The sequence below is a fragment of the Echinococcus granulosus genome, assembly GCF_000524195.1.
Source record: "Echinococcus granulosus chromosome Unknown EG_S00298, whole genome shotgun sequence".
Lineage (NCBI taxonomy): Eukaryota > Metazoa > Platyhelminthes > Cestoda > Cyclophyllidea > Taeniidae > Echinococcus > Echinococcus granulosus.
In genome coordinates this window covers 17,699-29,809 of record NW_020170678.1, presented here as the reverse complement: position 1 = coordinate 29,809, position 12,111 = coordinate 17,699, and the positions used below count along the sequence as shown (strand labels likewise).

At 45.1% G+C, this 12,111-nt stretch overlaps 1 protein-coding gene across 1 annotated transcript; it reads right to left on the bottom strand. All coding sequences in view use genetic code 11, as the record gives it.

The window, feature by feature from the left end:
- Positions 1 to 63: 63 nt before the first annotated feature.
- On the bottom strand, positions 64 to 10,804 carry EGR_10905 (hypothetical protein; the record flags this gene model as incomplete). The annotated part of the gene is made up of 6 exons (XM_024500154.1): positions 64 to 164; positions 1,828 to 1,946; positions 3,374 to 3,419; positions 4,218 to 4,310; positions 5,974 to 6,092; positions 10,665 to 10,804. 6 exons carry the CDS (start codon positions 10,802 to 10,804, stop codon positions 64 to 66), a joined length of 618 nt encoding a protein of 205 aa, XP_024345435.1.
- Positions 10,805 to 12,111: the final 1,307 nt, after the last annotated feature.

Genomic DNA, 12,111 nt, shown 5'->3' with positions numbered 1-12,111 from the left:
GGTAGCTGCACCAGCACCGTGACCATACGGTCCAGCAACAAGAATCAGGCGCAGTGAAAAAGCTCATTCACTTTCCATGATGTTCATCAGCACTTCTTCATTTAATTTAAATTCATCCACAGATGCCTGTCCAGTAACTTGTTGTTTGCAAAGTGGGTGACTGGCTGCAGAGCAACAGAAGACTCAATTCCCACCCTACACCTCTGAGGGCCACAATTTCTGCCGAAGTTTGGTTCTCGTTCCATCCGTGCTTTTGTCCATGATACATAGGCAAAATAGGTGCGCTATCGAAACAATCATGTATACATCAAATAGTCATTCATAATTTTAATTATAGGTGGAAATCAGCGTGGGTAAGTGCGGATTGAGACACTCAGCTGAAGAACAAGTCGCTTGAGAGGTAAGCGAGAGGATGGCAGAAGCTGCTTCAACTTGGAGGTCGATGTGAACTAAAGTTGCGACTACTCTTCGGTGTTAAGGGACTGATGGTTTATAAAGGATTACTCGCAAGGAATGCTAGCTTAGGTAAAATAGCAAGCAATTTTAATCACAAGAACTTAACGCAGATTTGAAAATGGACATTGATGGTTTGGTGGGCGTTGTGATTGTTTCACGGGAACGACTGCATTCGTCCATTCAAGTGCTTTGCGGACTCGCTGACCTGTGATTACCGGCGTATTCTTGCTTGAAGGCACCTCCTTTCGACACATTGTGACTTTCTCTAGAGGCGAATAGTAAGATACCGCAGCTAGCACCATTGAATGCAGTGGCTTCTACATCAGTCGCAGAGCAGTATGCAGTGGAACAACTGCTAAAGTGTTTAAATCGAACGAGTTGGCAATGGCAGCGGCTTCTCTCCCTCCACAGTGTGAACCTTCGCGTCATATCACCATCCGCAAAGGGTAATCGAAATCGCCATTTCGAAGCAGGCTGAGGAGGTGGCCTTCCTCTCTTGATCTTTTATCACAGTGCTCAGTGACTTTGGCCTCTCCTTTCAACTTTGTTTAAAGCATACCTATTTTTTCACAACTTTTTTATTTTTCAACATGCCAGTACCCTTTGGGATTGTTCTTTAGAAATGTGCTCAAATCACTCACATTGTCTTCTCAAATATGCTCACTTTGAGAAACTGATAAGATCACATTGCTCGAAACCCGTTCACAAGTACTACCACTACGGCAAAGAGCTGCCCTTGAAGAGGTCGTAAGGTGGATGAATATGGTTGGGACATGGCTAGTGTGGGCAGAGAATGGTCAGCTGCCTACAGACGCTGGCTAAAACTTGGGCAGACAGAGGAGTTTGGATTTTTGCCTTCCCTGTTTTTTTATTACATTACTCATTTGTTATCTAACTCTGTGCCAGAAGACAATCACCACACCCACCTATATACTTTATCCTTCACAGCCAGCACCAAATGTCACCACTCTCTATGGAAGATGTTTAAGAACCTCTAAACAGGCAGGGCAAACAATTGTGATGGGAACAAATTCATTTAATCTTATAGCAAGTGATTTGTTGCGCTTAGTAATGGTACATTGATGAAGTGCACATGTCATTTGCTCGTGACATCCAGTTGAACTAAGCAAATTGGGTCATTACACTCATGTGGCACTACCCAAACCACAAATACCAGTCTGAGAATCTGCATGCAGGCATCAGCTGAGGTGGGACAATCGGATGACTTGATAAGTGGGGAGGGTAGGCAGTTGTAAGTGTCCAGTTAGTAGCTGAAATACAGCACAATGAGTGCTTCTCATTAACTCAGCCGAATTTCTACTACTCACTTAGTAAGTCACACGATTATGCGCCTCCCCTTATCCTTTATACATATTTTAATTATTAGCATGTTTGTATTCACGCTTTCTGCAAAATTAAGTGAATGATATTTTGATATCAGCAACAGAAAAGTACGGATTGTGATGGCTGCATTAATTCGCCTTAGTAACCTGAAAGTAGAGGCATTAATTTATTCCGTCTTACAAATCTAATTACACGCAATTCAACTAAATCTATTTTTGTGCTTGATTCGAGTTCAATTTTTGCTGTATTTGCTACGTTGGCTTTAGACTCTCTAGCCATAGGGTCAACTGCCCGCACTCAGCGTGCCCTTCGTTGCCTACTTTTGCACGTCAATCAATAGACAATTTCCTCCATGGAGGTCATGTCGCTTGATTATATGATTAGGAGATGCATAGGATGGATCCAGCCCACAGGCCATCTAAACCTAAATCACTGCTATTGACGAAGCAAGGCCTTGGGAGGAACTCAATGTAGCCCTTCTCCCAGACGAAACCGAAAGAAATGCCACAACCTCGGCATGCGTAATTTGATCAAATCCGAACCAGGTTGTGGGAGATCATGCTGCAGAAGCCCAAATTTCGGCTCGCACTACCATTAGACAAGAAATGCTAATGCATTGAGATTGTTGTAAGCTTTGGCACGGAGCTTTACAAGTTCAGATTCATATTAGCATTTAAATAGCGGCCCTGCATTTGATTCCCGGCTCAGCGGGCATGAGGAGGCCTTTCGGTCTGAGTAGGCTGGTGCTGGTCATGATGCGAAACTCCGAGTTCACTTTCTACTTCTGATGATCGAAGACACAGCCGGACACTAGAAGCAGACAGGTTGCATTCTGTGCCAGTCTTTAAAGCATCCGACCTTCGACGACCTTGCCACTATTTACTGTGAGTCGTTATTGGTGAGCAATTGTTGACGTTCAATATGTTTTTTAACTGGCAGAGGCCGACGAACCACGGTGATGAGGGAAACATGACTCATGCAGGGAGGGTCAATAGTGAGCACAATAGCTTCATACTAAGGCAATTAACTAACAACCGATTAACCTGCCCCAAACTCGTCTGCAGCCTGCGGTCTTTAAGGAAGTCGCACATCTGCACTCGTCTGCTGGGAATGTTAGATTAACAATTGAGTGTCAGAGATTGCTTAAACTTCAGCACAACATCTCTGACTTTTAGTCTGGACACGGGAATAGTTCTCTGTTCCCAGTTCCTAATTCCATGGCGTTCATCAGTCGAACTAGTCTACCTTTTCCCTGCCACCGATTTGGACATATACTAGTAGCCTAAATACATTAAAGAAGAAACACTTTTCTCAACCCATTCAAATGGTACAAGGGGAAAAGAAAGACGCAAATCGTGCACCCATAGAGTGATTGACACCCAAACCACTGCTCCATCTACATATATTCACCTTTCTGCAGATACAGTCTCTGAGAGTACTTACGCCGATTATCTCCGGTCCTCGGTATAACATACCATCTATTGTCTGAGGGGAGAGTTCAAGTAGCAGTGATCAGGATATACTCTTACCATCTGAGGTGTAGGCTATTTCCCACAGACACACTTCTCATTACACTGCCGCATATCCATGATGGTCCCTTCTGAGTCCAGTAACTCGTCCTGATGTTTAACAAAAGAACGACATGTTGTAGGTGCAACGTTGCCTGTTAAATGAAAGCCTCTAGGTGAGGCACTTGACGGCTGGAAGTAGACTTTAGCGAATTGCAAAATGTCTCCAAGTCTTATCGTTTCAACAATGCATGCCCCAAAGTAGTGATTATGGCACTCCCTGATAGGCGAAAGTATAAAAATACTCAAGTATTGATTCATTCTACTGCATAATTTGTGACTTGTTAAAGCCACACATCTGTCTACAGTAGATGTCGACGAAGGACTGCAATTGATCATTTATTGCACTAGTTTGCCGCATGTGTAGGTTGATGATTCGATACTTTCTATGTTCGTTTGTCGCAGTGGAATCGGCCGAGCATTTGGAAGCACAAAAATCGCATTAGCAACAAACCACTGACAATTCAATTCTGTTGAGCTGTATGCGATGTTAGGAAACGGTCTGTGAGAGACAACGGGTTCTAGTGCGATGTGGAGAAGAAGGAGGAACAGCGTTTAGCGGCGAATGGCATCACCTTAACCAGACGCGCTGCTGGTAATGCTGACAGTGACGCAGGACCGAAGAGGGATGCTAACAGGCGTTGCAGGTGGTTACATAACTTCGCCACTCCTCTATAATGTATTGCAATACTCGTCTCTCAAGGACAACATTTCGCACAGCTCAGCAAAGAGGGTGTATTTGATCTGGGCGAAAGCAGTGTACCTCAGTCTGAGGAGGGGTAGCTGCACCAGCACCGTGACCATACGGTCCAGCAACAAGAATCAGGCGCAGTGAAAAAGCTCATTCACTTTCCATGATGTTCATCAGCACTTCTTCATTTAATTTAAATTCATCCACAGATGCCTGTCCAGTAACTTGTTGTTTGCAAAGTGGGTGACTGGCTGCAGAGCAACAGAAGACTCAATTCCCACCCTACACCTCTGAGGGCCACAATTTCTGCCGAAGTTTGGTTCTCGTTCCATCCGTGCTTTTGTCCATGATACATAGGCAAAATAGGTGCGCTATCGAAACAATCATGTATACATCAAATAGTCATTCATAATTTTAATTATAGGTGGAAATCAGCGTGGGTAAGTGCGGATTGAGACACTCAGCTGAAGAACAAGTCGCTTGAGAGGTAAGCGAGAGGATGGCAGAAGCTGCTTCAACTTGGAGGTCGATGTGAACTAAAGTTGCGACTACTCTTCGGTGTTAAGGGACTGATGGTTTATAAAGGATTACTCGCAAGGAATGCTAGCTTAGGTAAAATAGCAAGCAATTTTAATCACAAGAACTTAACGCAGATTTGAAAATGGACATTGATGGTTTGGTGGGCGTTGTGATTGTTTCACGGGAACGACTGCATTCGTCCATTCAAGTGCTTTGCGGACTCGCTGACCTGTGATTACCGGCGTATTCTTGCTTGAAGGCACCTCCTTTCGACACATTGTGACTTTCTCTAGAGGCGAATAGTAAGATACCGCAGCTAGCACCATTGAATGCAGTGGCTTCTACATCAGTCGCAGAGCAGTATGCAGTGGAACAACTGCTAAAGTGTTTAAATCGAACGAGTTGGCAATGGCAGCGGCTTCTCTCCCTCCACAGTGTGAACCTTCGCGTCATATCACCATCCGCAAAGGGTAATCGAAATCGCCATTTCGAAGCAGGCTGAGGAGGTGGCCTTCCTCTCTTGATCTTTTATCACAGTGCTCAGTGACTTTGGCCTCTCCTTTCAACTTTGTTTAAAGCATACCTATTTTTTCACAACTTTTTTATTTTTCAACATGCCAGTACCCTTTGGGATTGTTCTTTAGAAATGTGCTCAAATCACTCACATTGTCTTCTCAAATATGCTCACTTTGAGAAACTGATAAGATCACATTGCTCGAAACCCGTTCACAAGTACTACCACTACGGCAAAGAGCTGCCCTTGAAGAGGTCGTAAGGTGGATGAATATGGTTGGGACATGGCTAGTGTGGGCAGAGAATGGTCAGCTGCCTACAGACGCTGGCTAAAACTTGGGCAGACAGAGGAGTTTGGATTTTTGCCTTCCCTGTTTTTTTATTACATTACTCATTTGTTATCTAACTCTGTGCCAGAAGACAATCACCACACCCACCTATATACTTTATCCTTCACAGCCAGCACCAAATGTCACCACTCTCTATGGAAGATGTTTAAGAACCTCTAAACAGGCAGGGCAAACAATTGTGATGGGAACAAATTCATTTAATCTTATAGCAAGTGATTTGTTGCGCTTAGTAATGGTACATTGATGAAGTGCACATGTCATTTGCTCGTGACATCCAGTTGAACTAAGCAAATTGGGTCATTACACTCATGTGGCACTACCCAAACCACAAATACCAGTCTGAGAATCTGCATGCAGGCATCAGCTGAGGTGGGACAATCGGATGACTTGATAAGTGGGGAGGGTAGGCAGTTGTAAGTGTCCAGTTAGTAGCTGAAATACAGCACAATGAGTGCTTCTCATTAACTCAGCCGAATTTCTACTACTCACTTAGTAAGTCACACGATTATGCGCCTCCCCTTATCCTTTATACATATTTTAATTATTAGCATGTTTGTATTCACGCTTTCTGCAAAATTAAGTGAATGATATTTTGATATCAGCAACAGAAAAGTACGGATTGTGATGGCTGCATTAATTCGCCTTAGTAACCTGAAAGTAGAGGCATTAATTTATTCCGTCTTACAAATCTAATTACACGCAATTCAACTAAATCTATTTTTGTGCTTGATTCGAGTTCAATTTTTGCTGTATTTGCTACGTTGGCTTTAGACTCTCTAGCCATAGGGTCAACTGCCCGCACTCAGCGTGCCCTTCGTTGCCTACTTTTGCACGTCAATCAATAGACAATTTCCTCCATGGAGGTCATGTCGCTTGATTATATGATTAGGAGATGCATAGGATGGATCCAGCCCACAGGCCATCTAAACCTAAATCACTGCTATTGACGAAGCAAGGCCTTGGGAGGAACTCAATGTAGCCCTTCTCCCAGACGAAACCGAAAGAAATGCCACAACCTCGGCATGCGTAATTTGATCAAATCCGAACCAGGTTGTGGGAGATCATGCTGCAGAAGCCCAAATTTCGGCTCGCACTACCATTAGACAAGAAATGCTAATGCATTGAGATTGTTGTAAGCTTTGGCACGGAGCTTTACAAGTTCAGATTCATATTAGCATTTAAATAGCGGCCCTGCATTTGATTCCCGGCTCAGCGGGCATGAGGAGGCCTTTCGGTCTGAGTAGGCTGGTGCTGGTCATGATGCGAAACTCCGAGTTCACTTTCTACTTCTGATGATCGAAGACACAGCCGGACACTAGAAGCAGACAGGTTGCATTCTGTGCCAGTCTTTAAAGCATCCGACCTTCGACGACCTTGCCACTATTTACTGTGAGTCGTTATTGGTGAGCAATTGTTGACGTTCAATATGTTTTTTAACTGGCAGAGGCCGACGAACCACGGTGATGAGGGAAACATGACTCATGCAGGGAGGGTCAATAGTGAGCACAATAGCTTCATACTAAGGCAATTAACTAACAACCGATTAACCTGCCCCAAACTCGTCTGCAGCCTGCGGTCTTTAAGGAAGTCGCACATCTGCACTCGTCTGCTGGGAATGTTAGATTAACAATTGAGTGTCAGAGATTGCTTAAACTTCAGCACAACATCTCTGACTTTTAGTCTGGACACGGGAATAGTTCTCTGTTCCCAGTTCCTAATTCCATGGCGTTCATCAGTCGAACTAGTCTACCTTTTCCCTGCCACCGATTTGGACATATACTAGTAGCCTAAATACATTAAAGAAGAAACACTTTTCTCAACCCATTCAAATGGTACAAGGGGAAAAGAAAGACGCAAATCGTGCACCCATAGAGTGATTGACACCCAAACCACTGCTCCATCTACATATATTCACCTTTCTGCAGATACAGTCTCTGAGAGTACTTACGCCGATTATCTCCGGTCCTCGGTATAACATACCATCTATTGTCTGAGGGGAGAGTTCAAGTAGCAGTGATCAGGATATACTCTTACCATCTGAGGTGTAGGCTATTTCCCACAGACACACTTCTCATTACACTGCCGCATATCCATGATGGTCCCTTCTGAGTCCAGTAACTCGTCCTGATGTTTAACAAAAGAACGACATGTTGTAGGTGCAACGTTGCCTGTTAAATGAAAGCCTCTAGGTGAGGCACTTGACGGCTGGAAGTAGACTTTAGCGAATTGCAAAATGTCTCCAAGTCTTATCGTTTCAACAATGCATGCCCCAAAGTAGTGATTATGGCACTCCCTGATAGGCGAAAGTATAAAAATACTCAAGTATTGATTCATTCTACTGCATAATTTGTGACTTGTTAAAGCCACACATCTGTCTACAGTAGATGTCGACGAAGGACTGCAATTGATCATTTATTGCACTAGTTTGCCGCATGTGTAGGTTGATGATTCGATACTTTCTATGTTCGTTTGTCGCAGTGGAATCGGCCGAGCATTTGGAAGCACAAAAATCGCATTAGCAACAAACCACTGACAATTCAATTCTGTTGAGCTGTATGCGATGTTAGGAAACGGTCTGTGAGAGACAACGGGTTCTAGTGCGATGTGGAGAAGAAGGAGGAACAGCGTTTAGCGGCGAATGGCATCACCTTAACCAGACGCGCTGCTGGTAATGCTGACAGTGACGCAGGACCGAAGAGGGATGCTAACAGGCGTTGCAGGTGGTTACATAACTTCGCCACTCCTCTATAATGTATTGCAATACTCGTCTCTCAAGGACAACATTTCGCACAGCTCAGCAAAGAGGGTGTATTTGATCTGGGCGAAAGCAGTGTACCTCAGTCTGAGGAGGGCGGGATCGGCAGTACCCATACTTGTGACCAGTAGTATGGCACTAATGACGCCTGTGATTTCGCTGCCGTAGTGCTTGCCGTAGTGACTCGTCCAAATCGGTAGCAGGGATGAGGCAGCAAAGTAGCCACTTCCACTCAAGCCCATGAGAGCAAGTCACTGACCCACAAGGCGTGAGATCAACTTTCCACATGCACCAAAATTGCATCCAAGGAATCGTGAGGCGTTCTCATGTGACTGAGCACTAAGCAACATGCGTTCACAGATAACTGTGCTTCCAGTCAGTCTTATAAATAGTCAAGTTACGGAGTGCTCACTCGTATGAAAACACCTCAAAATTCTTTCATGCAAGTAATTGTGTAGACCACACCTTTACTTCGGAGATGGGTAGTCAGCTGTATTATGCTTGCCACTTCCAGATTTCCAATTAGAGCGATAACCACAGAATGAGCACTGAAAGTGTTTCAACTTGTCCAACCGCCTCATTTTTAACAAAGCACATTTTGGGTTGCCACTGGACGTGCTTAGTGAGGCGCCTCCTGCTTTCTCGTTGGCCCACTGTTCCATTCCGCTTCGCCAATGCTGCTTGAAGTCGTGCCATTTGTATGGGTGGAAGGAGCGTGTGGGAGAGTGAGAGGGCAAATCAAATGTAGTGTGCAGTACATGAAGCAGTTGGACTAGTTGAAATGCTTCCGAATCTCAATCTGTGGTCATCACTCCAAATGGGAATGTGGCAAGAGCAGGCACATCACAGCCACCCATCCCCAACGAAGGGGTGTCGTCAAGCTTTCGTTGAGCCCCAAGACAACGAGCACATCACTGTCAGTTTACATCAGTCTGCCGAGAGTCACTTAGCAGAATACAAGCAGAGAGAACTACATTCGGTCAGTTATGTGCTCCATCTGCGAATACAGGTAAGTATATTCGTGTGACAATGCTCCTTTGACTCATGCCCTTAAGCCAGCCATGTCGAAATTCATCATCCACAACCAATGCCTCGTGTCGACTTAGAAGCAAGTGGTTATACGATGTGAAGGAGCACATGTAAGGAGTGTGTTCTAACAAAGTAATGATGAAGAGGTTAGAGGTGGAAGAGGCGTGTCGCATCATCGACGAGTACTTGTCACGAGGACCACGGAACCGGAGTGTCGACGACACCACTCTACAGTTAAGCAGCGCAAAGTATGAACAGATGAGGCACAACTCAACTCTGCACTAACTTGTGGAGGCACCTTACACAATGTGTCTTGCTATGCCCTGGCTGATTGTGAAGTGGTCTGCGTCATTAACTTTCTGGTCACCATTACTCTGGTCACTGAGACTGCAACCACGGAATGCTTTCCTCACCCCTCCCTTGGCACATGTGTCTTGTACTTCCCACCTCTACTCATCTCCTTATTTCCCACTACTCACAAAGGCCTGTTTCCCAAAGTAGCTGTCACAGGCAATAATTACGTTTGCATGAATTTACAAGAAGTGAAATAGCCTGGCGAGAAATCGTAAAGGCTTGCGCATCATGCATTTGGCATCAGGCAGCTGGATGCAGGTGTGGTGGACAAGGGAATCGCTATGCAGCATCTCATCACTGCTAAAATGTCCCATGCTCGTGGTGTAGATGGTGAAGTCAGGGAGAAAAGAGCAGTCATCTGAGGTGGAGCCTCCCTTGCCGAATGGCGTGGCATCACAGTGGCAGTCGCCCCGTCCACAGTCAATGTGCTTGGCTCAGCTATTGCCAGAGGGATGGCGGAACGAGACGGGAACGTCAAGGCATCGTAGGAAGGGTGGAGCGCAGCAGCTTTTGGTAGTAACAGCGTTGGGTCCAGACAGTGGTGATGAGCGTGTTTTTAAATGAAAAGTGGAAGAGGCATTTAACAGTGAAGTGAATGGCTGAAATCCAAGCCCGAATATACCACAGCATGCAGAAGCAGCTCACTCCTTCCACAACTGTGGTTGAGACGAGGCAGAAACTTGGTGGATGTCATTAATTACTCTGCTGCACTGTACACCAATCAGGCGTCTTCAGTTTTGCTCCCGTCACCCACATGTCGGATTTGTGTACTAAAAACTTCCTAATTGAACTGTTTCTCTGAGGCGAGTTTTACTTTGGGCGTGGAAGGGGAGGAGCCCTTTCTATGTGTGTATGTGTGTGTGTGTGTGTGGGGAGGAAATGGTGCTTTGGAGGTTCTTTGGTTGAAAATTGCGTGTTAGTGGCCATCTTGTGATTGAAACGAGGTGCGAAATTGCACCACTATTTGCATCTTGAGGTGGATCGCTTGTGCCACTCACACACTTCGAGCACGACCATTGTGGATACGGGTATACCCAAGTTCATGGCAGTGCTCCAGTAATGACATGGTACCGTTGGTTCATTACCAGATTGAATTTGACCACACAGACGTGTCCTTCAGATTAATTCTCTTGCAAAGCTGATTGAGTGCAGCAAATAAGCTGAGTGAAGGTGATGCATGTCGCGTCATCAATTTCCTTTGCATGGTGATGTTGACAAGAACCATTTTGGAGTGGATATGATTGTTGCAAATTGAAAAGAGCGCACTGCCTCATCTCTCACTAGACGTCTCCTTTAGACTCAGTCCTCCTGTATGCATTCGACATGATGTCTGAAGTCATTGAAACCGTCCTCAGTCCCCTTCCCCTCCTCATTCACTTCACAAGTCTTCACGAAATGTGGACACTGTGCTGATGTGTCAATGGTGTGTGACGTGCGTGCTTTCTCTACTGTGAGGGAGACGAGTTCTTCTCTTCTCTGTTTTTAGGTAAGGAGAAGCAGCCTCTCATTCATCATGAGCTGGACATTTGTTCATCACAAATGTCACATTGCATACAAGCTTTCGTTTCGATACATATACTTCTACATCTACCCCACCTCCATTTCCACTTGCACGACGTGGAGTGTAGTCCGCATTCACACTGCTCTCCAAATGTAATGAAACGAAATGAAGCGCAAAATCCTGGGTTTGTGTGGTGGTTGTCGCTAAGGAAACTTCCTTATTTAAGCTTATCTGTTTCAGTGAAATGCAGCCACTTGGGAGATGGTGTTCAGATGGTGTTTTGCTTCTGTTTCTCCTTCACATCCAACTTCCATGAATGTACGGCACTTGGAAATGCGTGGTATGGAGTGGTTCAGTGTGGTGTCATTTCTGCACGATATTGTTACAATGGTAGTGGAGTGAATAAAGCGGGTAAGTGAAGGTCACCGGGTGCGAAAGAACTTAGAAACATTGCGTCGAGAGTGATCAGGTAGGCAGGATGATTTATCACATGGTGAAGTATTTGGGATAGTACGAGTCACCTATCAGATTACACCCATCCTGTTGACAAATGTCGTCGTGTAGTAAGTTATCAGACAGGTTATTCTGTTGACAATGAACGAATTTGTGCATGTCGACGAGGATCTGTGGTAGTTGCCATCGCTAAAGTGGTTAACAAGTAAGTAAACCACCTCATCACCCTCAGTCACGTGTCTTGGAATCAGTGAAGGCCTTCATGGAAAGGATGAAGTGGATGTGGTGGAACAGGGATCTGGTCTGTGCATGTTAGACCCAGACATGAAATGCATAAGGGCATGGTAGCTGGGTGGAGGCTGCTGCTTTAAGAGTCTGCTTTAGTTAAGGCTAAGCCTAAATCAGATGTTATGCTTTAACATATTAAGCCACACCACACATCGATGGGTTGGGTGGTAATGAGGAATATAATGGTGAGATAAATGCTTCCACCATCTTCCATGATCATCACCCATAGCGCCTGATGCCACAGTGGTTCACTGACTCGATGTCAACGTGAGGTAGTGTGTTCAGCGGAC